This window comes from Takifugu flavidus, chromosome 12 (genome assembly GCF_003711565.1).
Source record: "Takifugu flavidus isolate HTHZ2018 chromosome 12, ASM371156v2, whole genome shotgun sequence".
Lineage (NCBI taxonomy): Eukaryota > Metazoa > Chordata > Actinopteri > Tetraodontiformes > Tetraodontidae > Takifugu > Takifugu flavidus.
This window is the reverse complement of record NC_079531.1, coordinates 6809544-6836093: the sequence shown is the minus strand read 5'-3', so window position 1 is coordinate 6836093 and position 26550 is coordinate 6809544. Positions and strand designations below refer to the sequence as shown.

Here is a 26550-nt window from a genome sequence, read left to right as displayed (position 1 = left end):
AAATATTTATGGGAGAACACATGACAGAAGCCGGGTGTGCCTTCCACACCTCCGTTTTCAAACATCCTAAAAATAAAACAGGCATCATTTCGTGCCAAGGATTTATAATTATAATTAATCATGTAAGAATTCTCCCACTGTACCTTCTTTGGCTCTGCAAACAGGCTTAAATTAATCGTTTTCCCATTCGCACACACATGCTTTGAACTTTAAGTGATTTGTCTGCATTTGCATGCGTGAGCAGCAAAATGCAGCAGCGGGAGACTCCAAATGGTTCCCCCCAGAACCAGTAAAACCGTTTCAGTCGTTCCCAGCTGTATTTTGCGCTGATCGCTTCAAGCGCACAAACAAAGCCGGACTCATTGCTCTAATGTGTTTTCCTCTGTTCCTCTGCTGCGTCGGACGACCGTCTGCCCCTCGTGGTAAACACTCCACAGAAGAAGATAATGATCATAATATGCTGCGTGATTCTGGGTGTTGTAATCGCTTCCATCGTTGGGGGGACGCTGTCCTGAACCTCCGCCATGGTCACATGGGAACGGGGGAGAAAAAGAGAAAAAAAAAGAAAAAAGAAGTCACCGTTTCCGGTTTTCTTGAATGCAGTGATTCCATGTTTAGCGCCCAGCTGCGTTACGCACTGTACGAAACGTTCTACGTGGGGCTGGGGGTGGGGGGATAGACGGAGGTGTTTTTAGCATGAGTTGCTCTTCTGTGAATGTGTGGTACTGCAAAAAATGAGTGTCGTCGATGAAATGATATTTCCAAAAGTGAATGAAAACATTCCCACATGACCTGTAAAAACCCGCCCTGCTCCATTCCAGCTTCCAGTTAGAACATTATCCTGCTGTAATGTCCATTTTGTGCTGTACAGGCAGATCTCTAGTGTTTTTAAACCCATTTATTTAACTTCTCTCTGGAACAATCTCTCCGCTGTGTCTCCCATCCCCCCGGCCTCCTTCCCAAAGCCCTGCATGACTTATTGTCTGTAAAGAATTGTTTGTTTCCTTTTGGGAGGTCTGAAGGAGACGCGCAGAGTCCTCATTCCCTCTCCAGTGCTGCTCATTTGGCCTGATGGCGAGATACCTGATTCTGGCCGCGTGCCGTGGCGCGTGCATGCCTACATACATGTTTGTAGCTACTGTACACGACCGAATGTGTCAAGCGCCAGTCAGCGGGTGGGAATGTGAGTGCTCGTCTGTTGTGTTTTGTATAAAGTGTAAACTGATATAAAGCTCTCTAACACTGCCAGTATGTTCAAATAAGCTGTTAAACTGGAGTCCAGTCTGGTGGGATTGGTAATTCTGCTCTGTAAGTGACACGTTACTGTTGTTTTATGTCTTCTTTTTTTTTTACATATATATAATCTCTTGAGCTTTAAAATGGATCATTTCCTTTTGACGAGCGAGTTACAGTATCAGCATGAACTCGAAACGCCTGGGAGACCATCGGAGCTGCTGTCTGACGTGCACAGACTGCAACCATGTCACGGTGTTGCCTCAACTTGTCTTTGTGTTGTACTGTAGTTTTACGGGGACTTTTTTCTTTGTGTAATTGGAGGAGATTTTTTTGGGGGGGGGAGGAGGTGGGGTTGGTTTTTAAGTAAAGTTTGTCTGACAAAAACAGAAAAACACTGTGCATGTCTGTTTCTTTGTTAGGCAGCTCTCCTGTAATGACTCTGCCACTCATAAAGGCTCATTTCTTGTTGCACAACTTTGCAGAATCTTACATTTAAGAACGTCATTGTCCTTGTTGACATTTTAATTTCCCCTTTTTCAGACTCAAACTCTGCCTCCTCCAGTCTCGCGGCTCGCTTCTGACCCCGATTCTGTCCTGACAAACTTATCAGGACATCTCAGTCTAATTTCTAAAAGCCAGATTAAAGTTTTGAAATTAATTAAAAGCAAATTTGAAGCCCCCTGTGTAGCGAGGGTCGAGCAGCGCTCCTGCGGCACCTGGCTGCAGTCTGGAGGGATCAGAGCCAGCAGTTTCCAGGCCTCGAGGGCACATATCTCAATTATCCGACACTGGTAAGGCCCCTAATTGAATAACTGTCTGGTCATGTAGTAATTTCCACAAATTAATTAGCTGAGGAGGCCTCCCACATCCATTCATTTACTCTGGACTTATTGATTAGTTTCTCCAGTTTGCAGCACCAGAGAACATGATGTAGCTTATTAAAGGTTTGGGTTGACCCAAACCTCAAAAACTAGACATTCCTACCATCAGTGCAAAAGAAAAAGAATGAAGAGACATCGTCCTCCACAGCAGACAGCATTTATTTCATCACAGTCCAATAAAATCTGTCATCTTTATAGCTAATTTTAATTTTACTTTTTCTCTGCATTTTGTTTATCTTTCTGAGGCGTTGACTCAAATGTTGATGACGTCAGTCAGGAAAAGATGATTTGGACAGTTCGCTAAAGTGTATATAGACTAATGCATCATATATCTGATTGTTTTGACTTGTTAATATCCATTTAAAACACTCAGGACTAACTCCTGTATTTCTGTGTCAGCAAATTATTGACGTCATCACACAATCTCCTCAAACAGCAGCGACACCGTTCTGGTGTTTAGCTGAAACTTGTTGAGAAGTTTGAGCTGAAACCAACAAATGCAGTCACCAGCATTTTAAATGTCATCAAGGCATTTCTGTAAAAATGGCTCACGGTTTACTCTCTACTTTACTCATCTTTCAGGGAACGTTTGCAGCACTAAATGTGACAGTTTCCTGTTTGTTTCTGCCTTTTTCACCACAACCATAAAGATTTCTCGGGTTCAGCTGTCGGCTACGGACAAGGGACCAAAAAATGTAAAATAATTCAGAGCAGTCAAGCTACTGTGGGCATGTGAAACATGTTATTTCCTTTAAAATGATTCCCGGTGATACAGTCCTGACATCAGATGAGGCCTGGGTAGAAGTAGAAGCGCTTGGTCAGGGTGCACCTGTCCCTGGTCGGCATCTGCCTCCTGTTGCCAATGGGAAAGTCTTCGAAGCGATGCTGCACCTGCATTTGGGTCAGACGGTCCACAAAGCAAAAATATGAGCGTCGTTTCATCGGCACGGCCGACATTCAGCTGGGAAACATACTTTTCTGAACAGCTCTTCCAGGTCGTCTCTTTCCGCCGAGGCGTTAAACACGTCCACGAGGAACTGGACCAGAAGCGACCCTTTGGTGGGAGATCGATGCGAAACGGTATCTGGACGGAGACGTTAGCAGAGAATGTCCAAAAATAATAAACAGTTAATATTTTGAGTTGTTCTTTACTAACCGACACACCCTAAAATAATTGAATATTAACGTTTATTTTTGCTTCAGTTTATTGCTGTGAAACTTTTCTAACTTCAGTATTTGGCGCCATTGATGATGAAGAGCTCCTTTATCGGCCTTTTTAATGATTTATATACTTTTACTTCCACCTGTACTGATGTCCTTCACACTAACTCACCTGGAGTGCAGCTGAGAAGCCAAATAAAGTCTTTTTCCTTGTGTTCGATCCGTATCGCGTCTTCCTGGATGTTCGCATCATCACTCACAGGAGGGTTCTCGGGCGGGTGCTGGTCATTAAAAATGATTGCTCCCCTTTCATCTGAAGCACAAGCGAGTCATTTTTAAAGTTAGGAGCAGCACCGTCGGGTTACCGTGAGCTGAGAGGGTCATCACCTCCTCTGCAGGCCTGGATGATGATGATCTTGGGTTTGTTGAGCAGCGCCGGACAGTCCTCTGGGCCCAGATGCCTGTAGATTTTGTCCAGGGAGAAGTGGTCATCTTCAAACGTCTGGCTCCGGGTGCTGACCCCAGCAACAACTCCCAGTCTCCCATGAGACATGATCACCACCACCACGCTGTCCGTGTCTTTGAGTTTGGGGCGTTTTGAGAAATCAATGACGGCGTCTTCAATCGCCTGTGATGACACCAGTACGATCAGACGTGGAAACAGACGTGGAAACAGACACGAAGATGCTTAATCTCATTTGCACCACCTACCCGTCCTGTGAGGTTTCTGTATTTCACCACCTCGTACCCGAGACCTTTGAGCAGCGTCTCCATGTTCTCCTCGTCTTTCTCGGCACCTTCTCGGTTCAAACACTGATTCATGAAGGTGATGTTAGTAATTACCAGAGCCACCCGATTGTTGATGGCCTCTCTGGTCCCAGGGTAGACCTGAAATGATTGTAAAAGAAGAGAGTGATTGCCAGGTGAAACTTTTGTAATTTTGTGGGGTTAAATCTTGTTTTTTTAGAGCTCGCTCACGCCTTTGTCGCTCTGTTTCTCCTTCCAGAACACATCGATTGATGGGGGAGTTGAAGATGACCCTTGACCTTCCATCTGGGGCTCTGCGGTTGAAAACGGAAGGAAACGATTCTGTCAGTTTGAAATAAGGTGTCATGCGGGGCTCTCCAGCTGACCCCTGAGCTCACCTGGTGGAGCAGGATGACCACAGGACAGACCCAGCACTGCAGAAAGCTCAGGGTCTCTGCTCTGAATGTGAGAGATCATTTTCTTGCAGGCTGTCTCCAACCCCTTTTTCCTCACCGAGTCGATGAGCCGTCGTGCCTTATCGGATCTGATGTTACTCTCCTCAGTGATGGCCTCTTTCTCCATCTCGCTGACAATGCCGTCCATAAAGACGTCATCCAGGAGCTGGTTGATCATCTGGGTGGAGACCTTCTCCACAAACATGGGCCTAATGCTGTTCAGCTGGCCTGGAAGAGGGAATTCAGATTATTCTACACCTTTTGGCTCAAACCTTAAACAAGCACCTCACATACGTGACTATGATGGCAGCAAAAATCAGTAATCACCTCCTTTGGAGTTAAACCAAATTTGAAATGTAGCCAATGCATTTTTTTAATGTATCAATGGCCTCTCATTTACTTAAAGTAAAACCTTTATATATTTCTGAAACAGAGTTAAACCTGTTGCATCACTTCATTTCCTGGAAAAAATAAAGGGGTGTTTTCCCCTTTTATTTTGCATATAATTGAGCTTTGGAGCTCTTAGATGTGACTGTTATTTTATGGCCTCGCATCAGATAAAATAGCAAATAAATTAATTCCTTCCGAAGTGATGGCGAATCATTATTGTATGAAAGGCATGTGGCTTTATCTCCACGCTGGACTCATCCAGTTATGTGATCAAACAACGGCGTTGAGGCCTCTATAAATGATTAAAGGAGCTTTGCAACTCTTACATTATACGACATTTTACCTTCGTCCTTCTGGTATCCACCTCAACCACAGTCAGCATATTGAAATCCAAAATCCAACGAGATCAGAGTGTTGTGAATAAATAGCGATGTTTTCTAAATCCTGCTTGTCCGTTCCAGTTTCTACGGTATTCAAAGCTTCTGGTCGAAATAACCGCATTTTATAAACGAAAGTGAAACTCAACACGTCTTGGGAGAAAACGCGGTAAAAGTCACATTTTATTCATACTTTTAAACAAAACACCAACTTTTTTGTTGAAATGATCGTATCACTCTCTTCAGTACATTCATGATAGGGACCCTTTACAGTGACAGTTAAGAGATTTCAGCAGGATTCTTAATCTGGATTAAGATTAAAGTTTTCACATATCGCGACCTGCCATCACCTACCTGACATTTCTCAGAAATCAGTGGATCCGTGAATCTCCACGATAAAAATCAAATCTTAAAGCGTTTGGGGCTGTTGTTGATTATTCTGCCAGTGGAAAAGTTTCTGGACAACTTCTCCTGTTTCTGCCGCTTTACAGATGTTGGGTTCCACAGCAGCTTCCGGGTAATGTATCAGTGACCTTTACGCCTGTTCTTACATGAAATATGTCTCATGCGTTAAGTCACATATTTATTATTTCTTAAACTTGCTAATTTCCCTGATGGACACCCCCTAAAGGGATCAATAAAGTACTCTTTGTAATATTCTCAGGGAATATCTTATATATGTGTGTGTGCTATGCTGTAGTGCCGCCTAGAGGCATTTGTTGACAGTCGTCACTTGGTAACAAGGAGTGTGTCTTTTTTTTTATTGTACATATTGTGCAATACAAGACACTCTTGAACTTCTGTATGTGTTTAATTCATTAATTTTGGGTAAACTGTTCTTTTCCTGTCAATTGTATTATGAAAATTATATTATTATTAAAATAAATCGGCATTTTTATTAATTTATTTAATTAAAATTGTATTATTAAAAATTGTGTTTCATGGATGGAGAATTGTTATATATGCGCGCACAAGAAGTCACTGATATGTACTCCAAGTATCATTTTGTGCATAAAACAAAATCAGAAATAATCAGAACAGATAGGGTTGTCTCTAGAAACACGTCCCTACCAACATTTGTTTAATCAAGCGTTATGGCACACAAAGGGTTAACAGTCGGTCTCTGCTGGACGTCACGCCCCTAACCGAAATATCGCCCTCTGATTGGCTCTGCTAGGTTCTCGCTAACGCCAATGTGATTGGCTCCCTCTGCTGTCACTCCATCCGATTGTTCAAGCTAATTGCAATTAGATGCACATGTTGGGCAAAGAGACAGGTCGTGTATGTTCCTGCACCAGCGCGTGTAAGTTGTTTGTCGTCTTTATTCTGACTGGTTCACATCAATTAGACTGATTTTAAGATCACTAGTATCATTTACATTTGTATTTGTGTCTGCGTGCGTACATGTGTGCTTGTCTGGAGGATATCGAGGGAAATAAAACTCGACAAAAGACGTCTTTAGCAGTCAAAGTCTAAGTTACTCCATGGTCATATAACTGGTAGCTCAACAATAAATATTGAATATATTTAAAAACTATATAATGACGAAGAGATACTTTTAAAGGTTATGTACTTGTTGATTTTTTTTCCATTAAATGTATTGGCGTGGAACTGTTTTGTTTGTTTTTAAAAAAAAAAAAAGAAAATCCGAGGGGGTGAAATGCCATAAAACCTCAGATTCGAGACGCTCATGGGATTTTATACATCCATAATAAATTATATGTAATAATTGTGTGTGAAAATATGCTTTTTGGCTCAGACAATAACTGTGCGATCAAAACCTATGATCATTGAATTTGTTGTTCATATGCATCAGCACATTGACCGATGTTATTGTTGACAATATGACGGACATTTGTACTACAGCGCCGCAAAGACAAGAACTTTTTGAAGTTGCCCCCATGTTTTTCATTAGTTTCTTTAACGATGCACATTGCGTTCAATTCTGGTTTTCTTTTTAGATCAGGTATGTCCAAACACAGTCCTTATGGGCCACAATCCATCGGGGTTATCTATTCCATTGAATGCAACCTGGTAGAACAGAAAGATTGTGGTCGTTGAGGACTTGGTTGTGACATGCTTGATTTAGATATTCAGATATGCATTACAAATATGCAGTTACTGATTCTTTAAATTTTTTTTTTTTTTTTTGCTTGGGTTTGCTCGTTTGGTCAGCTCTACATGATGTGAAATTATGATTTCATATGAAAAACACCATCACATTCCAGGAGTGCTGCCTTGGAAGACTTTTTGTGTCGTCGCCAAATGTCAAAATCAGACCTAATCTACTGGTGGAGAATAGAATTTATAGTTGAAGTACTGTAGGTTGTTGCAACAAGTGGCCGCTAGTCGGCGCCAAACGACTATCTAACCAGAGGGGAACCACAGAAATGGCGGTGGGGCAAAGTTAGCTGCCTGGCTAAAGAGTTAAATTCACTGCATATGAGCTGGGCGGTTAATTGGGTTAATGAGTGTTGGTATACACTACAGCGAGTAAAAATGTATGTTCACACAAATCCGCGCTGGTTAACTGGACATTTTCATGACCATAACGATAATTTAGCTTGTGACATTTTCTAGCTGGGATTAGCTCTGAAACTATCTTAGGTAAACATTTACTGCTAACTGTAAGACAGCGCGCTCTTGAGGATTTTGCACTGTGTAAATACTCTTACGGTATTTGCTTTAACGTTTTGAAATGGTTGGGTTTTAAAGTTTAAAGGGACATGCTTGTGTTGTATTTTTTTATATTCCGATGTAGGTAGCTGGTAATTATCTATTACTCAGTAATAATTTAGCCAGCAATATATCAGTCTTTTTCCTTGATACAGTTTAAATGAGCCAGAATCGAGACGGTGTAATTATTCACACAATATAATGTCTTGGTTAAGTTCTGACCGCTCTCTTCTCGGCTCAAACAGACAATCTCCTTAACCCGATAGAGATCCAGCTGTTCTCCTCGCCTCCTTTCCAAACTTTATGTTCCCTTTCTCAACCTCCATAAATCTCCACTTTGGTCTTCTTTATTTCTGACCTCTTCACTTTGGTCTTCCTCTCTTCACTGGTCTCCTCTAAAGGGATTATTGGTCATTTATTCCAAAGTCTTGTCTATCTATTCCTTAAATATTTACAGGGCTTCAATGCTGGATATTGATCTGTCATGTGGAGAACTTAAATTGCTTTCATTTAGAGTCACTATGTTGGTTTTCATAATAAAATGAAAAGATCTTTAAACCCAGATGCAGCCCAAATGCTCATCAAGCTTTTCTGCATGATTGGTCTTCCTCAACATGGCAAATATTTATGGGAGAACACATGACAGAAGCCGGGTGTGCCTTCCACACCTCCGTTTTCAAACATCCTAAAAATAAAACAGGCATCATTTCGTGCCAAGGATTTATAATTATAATTAATCATGTAAGAATTCTCCCACTGTACCTTCTTTGGCTCTGCAAACAGGCTTAAATTAATCGTTTTCCCATTCGCACGCACATGCTTTGAACTTTAAGTGATTTGTCTGCTTTTGCATGCGTGAGCAGCAAAATGCAGCAGCGGGAGACTCCAAATGGTTCCCCCCAGAACCAGTAAAACCGTTTCAGTCGTTCCCAGCTGTATTTTGCGCTGATCGCTTCAAGCGCACAAACAAAGCCGGACTCATTGCTCTAATGTGTTTTCCTCTGTTCCTCTGCTGCGTCGGACGACCGTCTGCCCCTCGTGGTAAACACTCCACAGAAGAAGATAATGATCATAATATGCTGCGTGATTCTGGGTGTTGTAATCGCTTCCATCGTTGGGGGGACGCTGTCCTGAACCTCCGCCATGGTCACATGGGAACGGGGGAGAAAAAGAGAAAAAAAAGAAAAAAGTCACCGTTTCCGGTTTCTTGAATGCAGTGATTCCATGTTTAGCGCCCAGCTGCGTTACGCACTGTACGAAACGTTCTACGTGGGGCTGGGGGTGGGGGGATAGACGGAGGTGTTTTTAGCATGAGTTGCTCTTCTGTGAATGTGTGGTGCTGCAAAAAATGAGTGTCGTCGATGAAATGATATTTCCAAAAGTGAATGAAAACATTCCCACATGACCTGTAAAAACCCGCCCTGCTCCATTCCAGCTTCCAGTTAGAACATTATCCTGCTGTAATGTCCATTTTGTGCTGTACAGGCAGATCTCTAGTGTTTTTAAACCCATTTATTTAACTTCTCTCTGGAACAATTTGCAGCACCAGAGAACATGATGTAGCTTATTAAAGGTTTGGGTTGACCCAAACCTCAAAAACTAGACATTCCTACCATCAGTGCAAAAGAAAAAGAATGAAGAGACATCGTCCTCCACAGCAGACAGCATTTATTTCATCACAGTCCAATAAAATCTGTCATCTTTATAGCTAATTTTAATTTTACTTTTTCTCTGCATTTTGTTTATCTTTCTGAGGCGTTGACTCAAATGTTGATGATGTCAGTCAGGAAAAGATGATTTGGACAGTTCGCTAAAGTGTATATAGACTAATGCATCATATATCTGATCGTTTTGACTTGTTAATATCCATTTAAAACACTCAGGACTAACTCCTGTATTTCTGTGTCAGCAAATTATTGACGTCATCACACAATCTCCTCAAACAGCAGCGACACCTGTTGTGAATCTTCTCCTGGTGGTAGCCGAGATGTGTTGATGAGGAAGGAAACTTCGCAGACACCGACTTGGTTATCAAAGATGTTTATTGGAGAGAACAGTCAGGCATCAATCGAACACTGCAGATTGTCCGAGGGAGGTCTCGAGGTCCCGATGGTGAAGAACTCCGGGGAGTCTACCTCGATACCTCCTTCTTATAGAGTCGAGTAAACACATTCTTTTCTGATGACCTCACGCTATACCGTATGGTCAACTCAATGGTGAATTGTTCAGTTATGACCAAAAAAGGGAATAGTGGAGATGCTTCATGATATACATCCTCCTAGTGAGAGGTACCAGGGGCCCACAGGCTCCTGTAGAAGGAAGTAGGACACCGGACACACATGTGGAGGATGTCCTGATATTGTGCTTAGGTTGGCAGTTAAACACATTGCGGCCTTACAGACGTAAAGCCTGCATAGAACGGGTCAGATACTACACACCGTTCTGGTGTTTAGCTGAAACTTGTTGAGAAGTTTGAGCTGAAACCAACAGATGCGGTCACCAGCATTTTAAATGTCATCAAGGCATTTCTGTAAAAATGGCTCACAGTTTACTCTCTACTCATCTTTCTGGGAACGTTTGCAGCACTAAATGTGACAGTTTCCTGTTTGTTTCTGCCTTTTTCACCACAACCATAAAGATTTTTCAGGTTCAGCTGTCGGCTACAGACAAGGGACCAAAAAAATGTAAAATAATTCAGAGCAGTCAAGCTACTGTGGGCATGTGAAACATGTTATTTCCTTTAAAATGATTCCCGGTGATGCCGTCCTGACATCAGATGAGGCCTGGGTAGAAGTAGAAGCGCTTGGTCAGGGTGCACCTGTCCCTGGTCGGCATCTGCCTCCTGTTGCCAATGGGAAAGTCTTCGAAGCGATGCTGCACCTGCGTTTGGGTCAGACGGTCCACAAAGCAAAAATGAGCGTCGTTTCATCGGCACGGCCGACATTCAGCTGGGAAACATACTTTTCTGAACAGCTCTTCCAGGTCGTCTCTTTCCGCCGAGGCCTTAAACACGTCCACGAGGACCTGGACCAGGAACGACCCTTTGGCGAGAGCTCGATACGAAACGGTATCTGGACGGAGACGTTAGCAGAGAATGTCCAAAAATAATAATCAACAGTTAATATTTTGAGTTGTTCTTTACTAACCGACACACCCTAAAATAATTGAATATTAACGTTTATTTTTGCTTCAGTTTATTGCTGTGAAACTTTTCTAACTTCAGTATTTGGCGCCATTGATGATGAAGAGCTCCTTTATCGGCCTTTTAATGATTTATATACTTTTACTTCCACCTGTACTGATGTCCTTCACACTAACTCACCTGGAGTGCAGCTGAGAAGCCAAATAAAGTCTTTTTCCTTGTGTTCGATCCGTATCGCGTCTTCCTGGATGTTCGCATCATCACTCACAGGAGGGTTCTCGGGCGGGTGCTGGTCATTAAAAATGATTTCTCCGCTTTCATCTGAAGCACAAGCGAGTCATTTTTAAAGTTAGGAGCAGCACCGTCGGGTTACCGTGAGCTGAGAGGGTCATCACCTCCTCTGCAGGCCTGGATGATGATGATCTTGGGTTTGTTGAGCAGCGCCGGACAGTCCTCTGGGCCAGATGCCTGTAGATTTTGTCCAGGGAGAAGTGGTCATCTTCAAACGTCTCGCTCTGGGTGCTGACCCCCGCAACAACTCCCAGTCTCCCATGAGACATGATCACCACCACCACGCTGTCCGTGTCTTTGAGTTTGGGGCGTTTCGAGAAATCAATGACGGCGTCTTCAATCGCCTGTGATGACACCAGTACGATCAGACGTGGAAACAGACGTGGAAACAGACACGAAGATGCTTAATCTCATTTGCACCACCTACCTGTCCTGTGAGGTTTCTGTATTTCACCACCTCGTACCCGAGACCTTTGAGCAGCGTCTCCATGTTCTCCTCGTCTTTCTTGGCACCTTCTCGGTTCAAACGCTGATTCATGAAGGTGATGTTAGTAATTACCAGAGCCACCCGATTGTTGATGGCCTCTCTGGTCCCAGGGTAGACCTGAAATGATTGTAAAAGAAGAGAGTGATTGCCAGGTGAAACTTTTGTAATTTTGTGGGGTTAAATCTTGTTTTTTAGAGCTCGCTCACGCTTTTGTCGCTCTGTTTCTCTCGTCCAGAACACATCGATTGATGGGGGACTTGAAGATGACCCTTGACCTTCCATCTGGGGCTCTGCGGTTGAAAACGGAAGGAAACGATTCTGTCAGTTTGAAATAAGGTGTCATGCGGGGCTCTCCAGCTGACCTCTGAGCTCACCTGGTGGAGCAGGATGACCACAGGACAGACCCAGCACTGCAGAAAGCTCAGGGTCTCTGCTCTGAATGTGAGAGATCATTTTCTTGCAGGCTCTCTCCCCCTTTTTCCTCACCGAGTCGATGAGCCGTCGTGCCTTATCGGATCTGATGTTACTCTCCTCAGTGATGGCCTCTTTCTCGGTCTCGCTGACGATGCCGTCCATAAAGATGTCATCCAGGAGCTGGTTGATCATCTGGGTGGAGACCTTCTCCACAAACATGGGCCTGATGCTGTTCAGCTGGCCTGGAAGAGGGAATTCAGATTATTCTACACTTTTTGGCTCAAACCTTAAACAAGCACCTCACATACGTGACTATGATGGCAGCAAAAATCAGTAATCACCTCCTTTGGAGTTAAACCAAATTTGAAATGTAGCCAATGCATTTTTTAATGTATCAATGGCCTCTCATTTACTTAAAGTAAAACCTTTATATATTTCTGAAACAGAGTTAAACCTGTTGCATCGCTTCATTTCCTGGAAAAAATAAAGGGGTGTTTTTCCCCCTTTTATTTTGCATATAATTGAGCTTTGGAGCTCTTAGATGTGACTGTTATTTTATGGCCTCGCATCAGATAAAATAGCAAATAAATTAATTCCTTCCGAAGTGATGGCGAATCATTATTGTATGAAAGGCATGTGGCATTATCTCCACGCTGGACTCATCCAGTTATGTGATCAAACAACGGCGTTGAGGCCTCTATAAATGATTAAAGGAGCTTTGCAACTCTTACATTATACGACATTTTCCCTTCGTCCTTCTGGTATCCACCTCAACCACAGTCAGCATATTGAAATCCAAAATCCAACGAGATCAGAGTGTTGTGAATAAATAGCGATGTTTTCTAAATCCTGCTTGTCCGTTCCAGTTGCTACGGTATTCAAAGCTTCTGGTCGAAATTGTAGGAATATTGGTAGGAACCAATAAGGGGAACCAATGTGCCGATGTTTTACGTGCTTGGGAAGTACTTGCGTGTGTGGATTAAATCAATATAAAGGATACACTCGTCTCGTCTCTCTTAGAGATATACTGTATACAAGGCATAGAGAATTGCTACAGAAATAACCGAATTTTATAAACGAAAGTGAAACTCAACACGTCTTGGGAGAAAACGCGGTAAAAGTCACATTTTATTCATACTTTTAAACAAAACACCAACTTTTTTGTTGAAATGATCGTATCACTCTCTTCAGTACATTCATGATAGGGACCCTTTACAGTGACAGTTAAGAGATTTCAGCAGGATTCTTAATCTGGATTAAGATTAAAGTTTTCGCATATCGCGACCTGCCATCACCTACCTTCCATTTCTCAGAAATCAGTGGATCCGTGAATCTCCACGATAAAATTTCAAATCTTAAAGCGTTTGGGGCTGTTGTTGATTATTCTGCCAGTGGAAAAGTTTCTGCACAACTTCTCCTTTTTTCTGCCGCTTTACAGATGTTGGGTTCCACAGCAGCTTCCGGGTAATGTAGGAGTGACCTTTACGCCTGTTCTTACATGAAATATGTCTCATGGGTTAAGTCACATATTTATTATTTCTTAAACTTGCTAATTTCCCTGATGGACACCCCCTAAAGGGATCAATAAAGTACTCTTGAACTTCTGTATGTGTTTAATTCATTAATCTTGGGTAAACTGTTCTTTATTCCTGTCAATTGTATTATTAAAATTATATTATTATTAAAATAAATCGGCATTTTATTAATTTATTTCATTAAAATTGTATTATTAAAAATTGTGTTTCATGGATGGAGAATTGTTATATATGCGCGCACAAGAAGTCACTGATATGTACTCCAAGTATCATTTTGTGCATAAAACAAAATCAGAAATAATCAGAACAGATGCGTAGGATTGAGTAGGGTTGTCTCTAGAGACACGTCCCTACCAACATTTGTTTAATCAAGCTTAATGGCACACAAAGGGTTAACAGTCGGTTTCTGCTGGACGTCCCGCCCCTAACCGAAATATCGCCCTCTGATTGGCTCTGCTAGGTTCTCGCTAACGCCAATGTGATTGGCTCCCTCTGCTGTCACTCCATCCGATTGTTCAAGCTAATTGCAATTAGATGCACATGTTGGGCAAAGAGACAGGTCGTGTATGTTCCTGCAACAGCGCGTGTAAGTTGTTTGTCGTCTTTATTCTGACTGGTTCACATCAATTAGACTGATTTTAAGATCACTAGTATCATTTACATTTGTATTTGTGTCTGCGTGCGTACATGTGTGCTTGTCTGGAGGATATCGAGGGAAATAAAACTCGACAAAAGACGTCTTTAGCAGTCAAAGTCTAAGTTACTCCATGGTCATATAACTGGTAGCTCAACAATAAATATTGAATATATTTAAAAACTATATAATGACGAAGAGATACTTTTAAAGGTTATGTACTTGTTGATTTTTTTTCATTAAATGTATTGGTGTGGAACTGTTTTTTTTAAAAAAAAAACACACACAAAGAAAATCCGAGGGGGTGAAATGCCATAAAACCTCAGATTCGAGACGCTCATAGGATTTTATACATCCATAATAAATTATATGTAATAATTGTGTGAAAATGATATGTTTTTTGGCTCAGACAATAACTGTGCGATCAAAACCTATGATCATTGTATTTGCTGTTCATATGCATCAGCACATTGACCGATGTTATTGTTGACAATATGACGGACATTTGTACTACAGCGCCGCAAAGACAAGAACTTTTTGAAGTTGCCCCCATGTTTTTCATTAGTTTCTTTAACGATGCACATTGCGTTCAATTCTGGTTTTCTTTTTAGATCAGGTATGTCCAAACACAGTCCTTATGGGCCACAATCCATCTGGATTATCTATTCCATTGAATGCAACCTGGTAGAACAGAAAGATTGTGGTCGTTGAGGACTTGGTTGTGACATGCTTGATTTAGATATTCAGATATGCATTACAAATATGCAGTTACTGATTTTTATTTTTTTATTTTTTGCTTGGGTTTGCTCGTTTGGTCAGCTCTACATGATGTGAAATTATGATTTCATATGAAAAACACCATCACATTACAGGAGTGCTGCCTTGGAAGACTTTTTGTGTCGTCGCCAAATGTCAAAATCAGACCCAATCTACTGGTGGAGAATAGAATTTATAGTTGAAGTACTGTAGGTTGTTGCAACAAGTGGCCGCTAGTCGGCGCCAAACGACTATCTAACCAGAGGGGAACCACAGAAATGGCGGTGGGGCAAAGTTAGCTGCCTGGCTAAAGAGTTAAATTCACTGCATATGAGCTGGGCGGTTAATTGGGTTAATGAGTGTTGGTATACACTACAGCGAGTAAAAATGTATGTTCACACAAATCCGCGCTGGTTAACTGGACATTTTCATGACCATAACGATAATTTAGCTCGTGACATTTTCTAGCTGGGATTAGCTCTGAAACTAGCTTAGGTAAACATGTACTGCTAACTGTAAGACAGCACGCTCTTGAGGATTTTGCACTGTGTAAATACTCTTACGGTATTTGCTTTAACGTTTTGAAATGGTTGGGTATTAAAGTTTAAAGGGACATGCTTGTGTTGTATTATTTTTATATTCCGATGTAGGTAGCTGGTAATTATCTATTACTCAGTAATAATTTAGCCAGCAATATATCAGTCTTTTTCCTTGATACAGTTTAAATGAGCCAGAATCGAGACGGTGTAATTGTTCACACAATATAATGTCTTGGTTAAGTTCTGACCGCTCTCTTCTCGGCTCAAACAGACAATCTCCTTAACCCGATAGAGATGATAAATCAGCGGCGTGCGATCCATGTGGACCAATCAGAGCTGCTCTGCACGAAAGGATGTGGGTTTATGGCAACCAGGCTTGGCGAGGCCTGTGCTCAAAGTGCTGGAGAGAGGAGAATCAACGAGAGAAACAAAAGCAGATTCAAGAAGACTGGGCACTTGCTGAGAGGTGAGTCAATCTGCCACCAGTGTCCCCCTTCTGTCTGTCTGCCAGATGTTACAGCTGTCATTTACCTTTCCAGACTGCAGAGAGAGGAAGATGTGCGAACAATATATTTACATTTTTAAAATGATACATAAAGCTGATCCAATTGTCTTTCTCAGGACACGGTGGCTGATGAATTGTGAGTGTGTGTGCAGGATTTTTACCACAACCTCTCAGAACGCCTTCAGACCCAGTTCAAAGGTACTGCTGAAGGTGCAGACATTAAATATTAGACATTTATTACACGTCTCTGTTGCTCTACTTTTAGGTTTGTTAGAACAAGTGGAGAATAGTACATGAGTCGCCTTTACAAGGAAGGGAGACCAGGGGCGATGAGAAGAAAGATCAGGTCAGCACACAAAGAAGCCAAAAATAGGCCTGTTGTCCCTAAAATAAACTACATCTGAGGGTTTTGCTTCAGTTCCAGAGAGCTGCATTGGGTCACCATTGATAGGCTGTGTGTGCCGGTAGATGAGGAGATCCCTGAAGTGTCAAAGTCATCGCAGGTAACAGCCATCACACCTTCCCTGATCCTCCACTACCGTCACTAAGCAATTAAGTACAGTGCAACTTACCAGTGATCAGGTCTAAGCTTCTGCAGGCTGTACCCACTTATGTAACACAATTATTACATGTATTTAATGTGATAATTGTGGTTTTGACAAGGGTTAAAGAAATAAGCAATCAAGGGTTTTTTTCCTTTATTTAAATAAAAAAACAGGCCTGAGCAAGTGCAAAAAAGGACACAACAAAAAGCTGCAAAAACAAAGAAAAGGCAGCATTCCAGATGCCATCTTGGCCATTTCCTGAATAGTGTTCTGGATGCATGGCAGAATTTTACCAAAGGCTGTCAGCAGCCCTGAAAATTCAGCCGTGGATCCAATTCTGATGCTGCAGAAGAAGCTTGTACCAAACACATCTGTTTTAACTGAGGTCAGAGTCATTAACATGATTATGAAACTCTGTTAGCTTAGACAAAATAAGACTCATGAGTTTTTTCTTTTGAAAGCTTATCTACAAAACTGTGCACAAGGACGTGAAAATCGGTCCTTTATTTGGAATGTAATGGCAAATGAGTTTTTAAAACTTTTTTTTTTTTTTTGCAGTTTCAACACTGCAGCACCTACAACAGCTACATAATTAGCTACTGGGTATGTTTCTGACCTCCAGTTTGGCTCTTTTGGTCATTTTAGACCAGGGTGAGGCGGAATGCTATCAATCTCCCAGAAGCTTCAAGTTCTGAAATGAGTAAAATTCCAATAAATGGATCAGGAATCATGTCCACAGGATAAAAGTTGACTGGCTAAACTTTAGATTCCTGAGATTTAATCTTCTTCCCCATCATGGAAGCAACAGTTTCCCCATCCATCAGTTTAAGTGGACTCACTTAAATGTTTGGGCTTTTATAAAGTCTGTAAAGAGAACAAAAGAATTCTTAAATTGTTACGCAGTTTGTACATGTGGGCCCCATTTTAACTCTTTATGGCCAGTATAAATGAGGTTCATTACCTTCAAGTGTTTGATGGACCTCATTTGGAAGGTCATCCAGTTCCCTCACGCTCTGCCACAGGTAAAACGCAGTTGCCTTCCCCGGCGGCTGCCTTCCCTTCCACTTCACCAACATCTGCAGCTTCTGCATGGTCACATCTTTCTCCGCTGCCTGAATGGTGTCCAGATCCTTGGAGTCCAAGTCCAGGTAGATGGCCACCTGCTTCCACTCCTTCCCGAGCCGCTTGGCCAGCTGCAGGAGCTGCTTGTCAGTCATATCCTGGCTCTGACTCATTGCCGTCTTTGAACCGTCTACAAACCACACAGGTACATCATTCTGACGCCGCTCGGGCTTTGATCGATACCATCGAGGTGCAGAGAGTTACCCGTCTGGTCCGACCATCGAGGTCTTTTGTGATCCTCCGAGGGACTGTTGCTCCTCTGCCGGGCTTCAGAGAGACAAATGTGAGGCGAATCAGTCAGAAAATGAGTTTAAAAAATGCCAAGAAACTCACACGCAGGCCTTTTCCTCTGCCTCCTTTCTGTGTTGTCCACACAGTCTCCTGAAAGGGAAGCAAACAACACCTTCAGAGCCCTGTTGCCAGGGAAGGCGAGCATAGACAGCCGTACCGTCTCTGATGGTGGCCGACCACACCGTCTCCTCAGTGCACGTGTCCACCAGGGACAGTTTGAAAGGCGGGGCCTGCTCGAAGAAGGCCTCGAAGTACCCCTTCATCTTCGTCACCGCCAGGGTGAATTTCAGCTCCTGCAGGCGAAAAGCAAACGTGCGAATGTTGGGAAAACGAGGGCAAGTCGACCGGCGGTTTAATGAAATTCCGCGAGGAGCCGCACCTGAGGTCTGATCTCACCCTCCGGCTCGCTTATGAGGCGGTACGCCCCCTCATCCAGTTTACAGGTGGGCGGCTTCTCGATCAGAATGTAGCGGTTCTTGTAGCCTCGAACCTGTTTGCTGACGTCCTGGTTCACAGGACGAGATGAGACCCGAGTCAATAACGTAACGAGCAGATTTTAGGACTTCCTCACTGGTCTCGCTTCTACCTTGATGTCGGACGAGCTGTTGGTCGCCAGGTAGACATGAAAGCTGTGGTGGTGGTTGTTGCCGTTGCCACCCAGCTGCTTGTAGACCAGAACCACCCCGTGATGTTCTACGGAACGGCTGGCCTGGACGATCGGGCCCACGGGCGACAGGGAGGTCACGTTCCACTTGACGTGGCTGCCCGAGTGGTCCGCCGTGGGCTCGATGAGCGGTTGGCTGTTCTTCACGTGCAGGACGCTGAATTTCATCTCATTTTCAGGATCTGTGCAGCAGCAAAGAGGAAAAACCAAGATTTGCCTTCTGAGCAGCAGACACAGGACGGGGGGGGGGGGGGAGACTCACCTGCGAGGCAGATGGAGTGAGGAAACTGGATGGACTTCAGGACGGACGCGTCCTTGTTCACCGTCTCCACGTTAAAGATGGGCCCGGCGAATTTCCACGAGTCCTGAAGAAACGTGCTGAACCTGGACCAAGACAAGACCGAGTAGCGCACGAGGACCGGCTCGGCCGCTTCAAACACCAAACCGGTGACGGAACACTCATACGTCCCCTCTCCTTCCAGCTGCACCCTAAAACACACACACAGTCACTGACGCTGCACGTGCACCACCAACATGCACACAGGTGTCCACCCACTGTAGCTGTCCTTTAGAGGTCCTCCTCGGGGTGACGAGCTCACTGCCATGACTCTGCCGTGGCAAAGAAGAGCAAAACGTCAGATTTAAAAATATCAGAGCCAGCTGGAGGTTCTGAGCTCACCTGCTGGACGGATTTGCATTTTTCACAGCATAATCTGAAGTGCATCTCATCTGCTGGAGTTTCAAACAATCAAACCATGAGTGACAGGATATAACCTGAATTGTTTGTTTTAATTTCAAACTTTAGCTAACCTTTCCCATTTGAAGTTTGTGCCTCAGGTCCAGGAGGAGGTGCTGAAAGATAGAAGACATTTTTAAAATATTGTATATTGACCTCTGGCACCAGCAGACATTTGGGGAATTAATGAGGAAATACATTAAATGGTGCTGAAGCTCTAAGCCATAGGTGTCAAACTCTGGCCCATGGGCCAAATTTGGCCCGCAAAACCATACCAACTGACTGTTAGAGCTGGCCCACCGCTATTATCGCTTAAAGCGCATGTGCCAATACTACAAATACAGAATTCTCCGCTGGGGTTTTAGAGTGAAAATCCACATCAGTGGGTGGTGGTAATGCACCTGTTTGTGGCTTGCCAGCCGCCAAGAGAGGAAGTAGTCATAGCGACCTTATTTGCTCATGCTAATTCTACCCCTCTGAATGGTTAAAGGAAAGGCAGAAAATAGGACCTTTCTGAACAGGTAGGAGGCGGAATATCTGTTTAGATATGTAAAAGACGGACCTGTCTGTCTGGTATGTGGAGCCAACGAGCATTACAAGGAGAACAACATGACACTAAAACACCAAGACGAGCACAAACGCCTGGAAATGACTCAAAGGCGCCAGAAAGAAGAGATGAAAAGGCATTAGATTAACTTACAATGGCAAAAGAGAAGAAATGAATGCCAGTGATGTGTTTTAATTAGAATTTTGATTTTGCATGTGTGCAATAATAAATTATATATTGTATATAAGCTGTATACAAGCTTTGCTTGTTCCATGTTCAGTTGTTGAGCAAAACTAGTTTGGGTCCATATCAAAAGGTTTTGAGTTCGACACCTCTGCTCTAAGCTAACAAAGCTGTTCCTTTCGAGATCAACAAGTTGCTTCAGTTGGTTTTACACCTCACCCGTCTCGAACTCACCATGATGAGCCTCCTCTGCACTGGCCTCGTCTGCCAAGGACACAAAGTAAAACAATTAAACTGTTATAAAACCATAAATGGTGATTAAAAAGCAACACTGAGGCTTTGATACCTTCATCTTCTCCCTTCACAGCAGAAGGATCTGAGGAAGAAGGTGAGAACGTAAAAATGCTGCTACCAGTTAGCTTATGAGCATATAAAATGGAAGGTTCAGTTAAAGATCTGCGTATAAACTACTGACATCTATGCTAAGATTCTCTTTCCTCACCATAATCATCATCCTCCTCCTCCTCCTCCTCCTCCTCCCCTGAGCTGTCATCAGTGGACGGTCCCGCATTCTCTGGTGAATCCAAATAAAGATGCACGAAGTAAATCAGCCGTTTTTCAGCAGATTAACATAACACACAAACGGCCATTTTGACACGTGGCTGCTTCTTACCTGAGCTGCTGCTTTCGCTTTCAGTCGGATTATCTGAAACAAACAGGTCGTGCAGAGTTTAGTGCATTTCCTCCTTTTCTTACTACTGCATCTCTAACTCGTGCTCGTCTGCATAAACTCGGCTGAGCCGACAGCGTCGCTGAGCCTTCGATGCGGTCGCGAAGTTCCACGTCTGAGTCTCCCGAGCAGGAAGAGCTCAGATCCCAAGTATCAGTCCTTCTAAACTCATCTAGCAGAGTTTCTGACCTCTGTCCCCAGTGTTTACACCCTTATGGGGCCCACGTCCAAACTCCAGGGGAGCCTCTTCTCCTCTGGGCTCCCTGGCCGAGCGTCCGGCTGTCTAATGGCTGCAGCTCATCTTCTGTGGCCCACAGTTTAATCTCAGACAAACAAGCAGATGCTGCTGTCCTGCACCTCCCTCATCAATCTCTCCCCTCCATTTTTCTCTCCCTCCTCGTCCACGCAGGCCTCCCGTGGCCAATATCTCTGTCTGCCGCTGCCAGCAGGCCTCCCTCTTCTGTCTGGCATGGCTGCTTCCTTTCATCAGGATGACAAACAAGCTGGAGAGCAAACACACCAACACACAGGCACAAACATAAGTTTGTGGTTTGAACGAATTGATGAGATGGACGTTTGTGGCCCGCCATCTGCTGGTGTCGACACACCATAAAGTCAAGAGAATAAAGAGGCAAAAACAGCTTTTTGGCACCAAAAGGGCTGTTCTGCAGGCCTTTCATTGATATTCCCTTTTCTACCTTTACAATCCTGCCAGGACCTGCAGCAGAGGAGCATCCTCACACGAGATGCTGACGCCACTGTGACACACACTGGTGTGTTTGGGTCCATCCAGAGGTCAAAAGCCTCTTATTCTGTCCTCTCTTGAAGACTTATCTCCCACCACTAAAGATTAAACTGCTGCTCTGACTGCACAAACACATTTAATAGCGTTGAGTTGTTGCACAAGAAACATCCCAAAAATGGAAAAAAGTAGAAATCAGATGTGATTTTGTTGCATTATGACCATCTATGCAATTAAGGCAGATATTTGTATTGATAAAAGATAAATAGAGCTGCAAAAAGAGCAGCTGAGATGAAAGAGGAATTTAAAGTCAGGATGTGTGATGGGCTGCAGGAGTGAAAGCAGGCTGGGGTTACCTTTGTGTTCTGGAGCGGGGACGTCTCCGTCTCTGCAGAGGAGAGAAGGCAATAAACAATATGCGCTTCACAGGTTCTGAGGCCATAAAACACAGATTAGTGAGGAGAGCAGCTGTGATCCGCTGCTTTTTTATAATCCAAAAACCCCCTAAAGAAAGCAGGAAAGGTGGATGAGCCTGGCTTCCTTCCACCTCCAGCACCTACGCATGGTGCTGAAGGACGAGGAAGAACACAGCGACGCGGGTTTACAGCTAGACAAAACAGGTCAAATCCAGGATCCAACCAGAACTGGGCGGTTTCTAGTCATACTAAAGCAAAAACATCAAAATAAGGATCCAGGTGTCGTTTCCCATCTCCTGTATCAGGAGCCTTTTATTAAGTGAAAGATATGAACCCAAATTCAGACAGACCGTCTAATTCTGCACATATTTACACGCCTGGCTCTCCAGGAACGTGTGTATCCAACAAACAGTGACTCACATCCAAGAATAGTTTGTGTCAGACCTGAGCAACCAGTCTGAGCCTGGACGTGAGGGAACACGACTGAGCTATCAGCTCATCGCCTGGAGAACTAGGGCACAGCCGATTGGTGGATCCTCCTCAATAAAAGAGCCACAACTTTCACTTCCTTCAACAGAAAGTTTCAAATGTTCACACTGAAACCGAAGAGACAATAAATCTCCCTTCCGGGTCTCATAAGTCCACATTTGCATGTTCTCTATCATGAACGTCATTCATGTGACTCCATGGTGGGGAATAAAGAACACGGTTCACAGAAGTCAGAGACAAAATATTGCATACCACAGTTCAATTCATGGGTGCCGGGACCATCCTCAGCGTTGATCTGCCTCAGAATTGTCTTTAATTCAACATAAACAAGGAAAATCGAGAAATTGACGAAGTTTCCCATGTGAAGCCAACACAGCGACTTGTTTTTAACTGCACGTTTTACACGGTCGGCTCTTTATTGCGCGGGTTCACACACACACACACACACACCACACACACACACACACACACACACACGTGCGTCGTTGAGGGTGACTCATCAGATAAACAAAAGACGCGCACCTTTGTGCATATCTGCGCCGTGTTTTCTTGGGTTTTGCGCACTGGCCGCATCCTAAACGTGTTCGTCCAAGACCGCGCAAGCAGAAGCGTTGGATGAGCCCGAAAACGGCAGCAACAAAGGGGCGCACTTCCTGTGCGGACGCACAGCATCCGGGGAAATTTCAACAAACTCATCACCGCCAAAAAAGCGCCGAATGCAACAAAAGGCGGCCTCGTCGACGGGTTTCGGTCGGAAATTGTGTTTTTAAGGATGTAAACAAAGAAAGGAGCGCCTTACCCGTCCTCCAGGTGACAGGCTGCCCCGCAGATCGCCATGGCCACCATCCCTTCAGGAAACGCGCTCCGTTACACTCTCTGTTTGGCCACCTGTGCAAGAGAAGCACCTGAATACGATCCAATCAAAGCGCCAGGAGGGGCGGTAATCGGATCCCTCGTGGCTGAACTTGACGCCACTTCAGATCCTTCCAAAATATCTGGGTTCCCAAACAAAAGCGCGATATTAAAGTGTGTCGAGGGGGCGGCGGGCAGCGGCGCCGCGGCTTAAATGCAGCTGTAGCATTTCAGATATCGCTCCTGCGTCGTGGGGCAGCAAAGAAGAGGTTTTAAAAAGCTGCTGGAGGCTCCACGCTCGCTGTTGATGGCATCGACACTTTTGGCGCAACTAATGCGCTCTAATGCGCAGCCGCGTGTGGGCGGGAGGAGCACCCGTCCTTTGGTTCAGCGTTGAGGACTGATGCGTTTCCTCACATTGTGTTTATTAATCGCACCTGGATTCTTTCCGTTTTGCCTCGCGTGATGAGTTTGTTTGTTTGTTTGTTTGTTTTTGCAAGCATGAAATAAAATAAGACGAGGCCTCCACCTCCCGCACACCACCTCGACAGTATGAAATATGTGACTCCCAGGAAGACTTCTCATTTAAACTATAATCACTATAAATTGGTATTCGTCAACGAAAATGTGGTTTTGGGTGCAGGGCCAGTTTGTGCGTTTTCTGCACCATCCAATCCAACTTTATTAAAGCCCTTTTGAAAGGGCCTCAGCCAACAAAGGGCTGATATCTCCGCTCGTAAAACACTAAAACAAACAAGATAAGGGATATTTTAAAGAATCGATAAAATGACAAACAATAAAAACATGAAACTGGGTCATTTCTGATATGACCGCAGTACCTCAGAGTCGCCACCAGATGTCGGCAAAGACAATAAAACCTGCAGAATCCGCAACAGCAGCGAGAGCGAAGCGGAAGATGCGTTCAAGTGCTTTCGATTCGAATCTGTGCATCTCTTGATTTGATGATTTGATGTCCATAAGATATTCTTAATATTTGTATCATCTGAACTGCTCCTTTCCCCTGCTTTCGGTTTATAAAATGTGATCCTCAGTTTAAGTTTAACCCCTTTCACAGATCTTACTCATCATCACATCTCACACGATGAAACGTACAAAATTTAAGATCCTATTTGGTTAAATCGCTTACTTCCGTGTTTGAATACATATTAAAAACAAGAGGAACATTTTTAATACTTCGTATTTTAATTCAAACGTGTTTGAACAGAGTAAAACATACTAATACAGCAAGTAAAGTTAAGGAAACCTGGTCGAGAGCAAAAGAAAAGTGATTTCTATTAGTATGTTTGATAATTGCTTGGCTTTTCTTTTCTATAATTATTTATTTTCCAATAACCCAAATCCTCTTGTGCCAAATAAGCTCTTTGAAGGGAGAGATGGGCTCCTTGATGAAACAGCTCAGGGGGATGATGAGTGGCGGGATGATCCACCCAAACCTCAAGAAATTAGAGGAGAAAAGTGGGAGAAGTGGCGGAGGGGGGTGGGGAGAGGAGGACAGGGAAGGTCAAATGAGAAGAGGAGTGAGAGGTGCAGCGGTATCAGAGAATAGAAGCTGAAAGCAGCAAAGCATCATGGAACTGAGACCTGAGAGTGGAAACTGTGTCCAGAGTGGACCTGAGAGAAAAAACAGAGGAGATCTGATCCCAGATCAATATTCACACCAGCAGCTTTGTGAGCTAACAGGGTTTTATATCTGTCCCATTTGATAACCCTGCAATTAAACTGGAGATCTGCAGAGCCCCGGATCCATGGCTCTGCAGGGACGGCGAGAAATGGCGGGGCAGCCCCAACACATCAGGGATCAGCAGACCGTTTTGGTGCGACTGTGATGGTGTGAAGAAGAGTCCAAGGTGAAAGAGGAGGAGTTCTGGGTTACACACAGAACCGCAGATGGGAGCAGGACAGCGGAAAAGTGATCAGAACCACCACTGGGACGCATCAGGGCCTCAGCAAGAGCTCAACCTTTGCAGGCGTACATAAAGTTGGGCTGGTAAAATTGTGTGTGTAAGTGTCTGTGTGTGTGTGTGTGTGTGTGTGTCATAGAGAGAGAGAGAGTGAGAGAGTGTGTGTTTGTGGGCACTTTTAACAGATCGACCAATCTGTTTGGAAACGATGATGTCACACCCCCTGGAGGGTTAACATGAGCTCTCTTTGTGCAGACTCATTATCCTGTTCACACACACACACACCCACACCCACCCACACACACACACACCACACACACACACACACACACACACACACACTCAAAATAGCACAAAGAAAAACACAGTCACTCATATCCATGGCAGGAGAGCTCCTGTAGTCCCACTTAAAAACATTTTTCTTAATTCCCACATGTACATCTTGCAGAAACCTGAAGATAAGGAGTTTATTGTTTGTTTGTTTTTCTGGAAAAAGTTCTGACAACGCTGCCACATTAAAAAGCCATTTGGCATTGAGAAAAGACTGGAGATTATCAATGAAACCAATAGAGTTTCAGTAATTGTGGTTTGCTGCGCTGACGGCACCGCCCTCGTCTCCATCATCTGAGGCTCATGTTTGTATTTTTGGATATTTTTCCTGTTTATTCAGCCCACTTTTACTGTTGCCAGTATGCTTTCCTCCTCCGGGTTGAGATATTTTATGGGCCTCGTGGGGTCTTTTCCCTCTTACTCTGTTTACATTTTTTGTTCTTTATTTTCAGTAAGTTGAAATTTAAAAAACAACAACTCACCAATTAAAACAGAAAGATTGATTTTAACTTAAGAAATTCCATTAAGAAAATGCCCTTTCCCAAATTTAGAAACTTGTGCTGGTCAAAGGTGTAATATTAATCCTAAATTTGGGATAATGGATCATCTGACGCAACATTTTTTCTAAATTTTTGATATTATATTTCACTCCATCGGTTCTACGCGTTCCCTCTTTTATTCTGAGCTGCTCGTGTTTTGCTGATGGTGGAAAAACACCAATTTGCACCCATCTCACCCTGAATTTCTTCATGGGT

The 26550-nt window shown here is 43.6% G+C and overlaps 4 protein-coding genes and 2 long non-coding RNA genes across 9 annotated transcripts in view; 3 read left to right on the top strand and 3 right to left on the bottom strand.

The window, feature by feature from the left end:
- The window catches only part of stx1a (syntaxin 1A (brain)), a 29656-nt gene extending 28028 nt beyond the window's left edge, over positions 1 to 1628 (top strand). Inside the window, exon 10 of the mRNA XM_057050724.1 lies at positions 438 to 1628. Within this exon, the coding sequence (XP_056906704.1) occupies positions 438 to 515 (78 nt within the window). The 3' untranslated portion in view covers positions 516 to 1628. The remainder of the gene's footprint in view (positions 1 to 437) is intronic.
- A 627-nt stretch (positions 1629 to 2255) lies between these two features.
- Positions 2256 to 5741, bottom strand: LOC130535589 (caspase a-like). The gene is made up of 8 exons (XM_057050721.1): positions 5602 to 5741; positions 4424 to 4708; positions 4257 to 4339; positions 3990 to 4166; positions 3666 to 3906; positions 3451 to 3591; positions 3092 to 3201; positions 2256 to 3008 (listed from the first exon to the last, which is right to left on the bottom strand). The coding sequence occupies exons 1-8, from the start codon at positions 5606 to 5608 to the stop codon at positions 2901 to 2903; spliced, it is 1152 nt and encodes a 383-aa protein (XP_056906701.1). The 5' UTR covers positions 5609 to 5741; the 3' UTR covers positions 2256 to 2900.
- Positions 5742 to 6467: 726 nt separating this feature from the next.
- LOC130535596 (uncharacterized) lies at positions 6468 to 16911 on the top strand. Of its 3 annotated transcripts, none has more exons than XR_008953173.1 (5): positions 6468 to 6550; positions 12079 to 14378; positions 15993 to 16187; positions 16343 to 16424; positions 16492 to 16911. It is a non-coding gene; the product is annotated as an uncharacterized LOC130535596 (long non-coding RNA). The 3 variants fall into 3 exon arrangements; XR_008953174.1 differs by lacking the exons at positions 6468 to 6550; positions 12079 to 14378 and adding an exon at positions 14736 to 15571 and having other exon boundaries at positions 16492 to 16572; positions 16645 to 16911; XR_008953172.1 differs by lacking the exons at positions 6468 to 6550; positions 12079 to 14378 and adding an exon at positions 14742 to 15571.
- Positions 9572 to 13710, bottom strand: LOC130535590 (caspase a-like). The gene is given in 11 exon segments (XM_057050722.1): positions 9572 to 9878; positions 10362 to 10803; positions 10885 to 10994; positions 11246 to 11386; positions 11461 to 11523; positions 11526 to 11700; positions 11784 to 11960; positions 12050 to 12073; positions 12075 to 12133; positions 12218 to 12499; positions 13557 to 13710. Coding segments are annotated over 10 exon segments (1146 nt in total). The 5' UTR covers positions 13564 to 13710; the 3' UTR covers positions 9572 to 9878; positions 10362 to 10695.
- Positions 16910 to 23886, bottom strand: si:dkeyp-97b10.3 (uncharacterized). Of its 2 annotated transcripts, none has more exons than XM_057050720.1 (17): positions 23491 to 23886; positions 22143 to 22174; positions 20988 to 21020; positions 20817 to 20888; positions 20661 to 20690; positions 20549 to 20578; positions 19659 to 19700; positions 19528 to 19577; positions 19405 to 19457; positions 19111 to 19337; positions 18771 to 19030; positions 18564 to 18689; positions 18342 to 18477; positions 18227 to 18274; positions 18098 to 18160; positions 17733 to 18023; positions 16910 to 17635 (listed from the first exon to the last, which is right to left on the bottom strand). In XM_057050720.1, exons 1-17 carry the CDS (start codon positions 23535 to 23537, stop codon positions 17607 to 17609), a joined length of 1569 nt encoding a protein of 522 aa, XP_056906700.1. In that variant the 5' UTR covers positions 23538 to 23886; the 3' UTR covers positions 16910 to 17606. The 2 variants fall into 2 exon arrangements, with proteins under 2 accessions (XP_056906700.1, XP_056906699.1); XM_057050719.1 differs by having other exon boundaries at positions 19528 to 19580; positions 23491 to 23885.
- On the top strand, positions 18023 to 20649 carry LOC130535597 (uncharacterized). The gene is made up of 2 exons (XR_008953176.1): positions 18023 to 18176; positions 18271 to 20649. It is a non-coding gene; the product is annotated as an uncharacterized LOC130535597 (long non-coding RNA).
- Positions 23887 to 26550: the final 2664 nt, after the last annotated feature.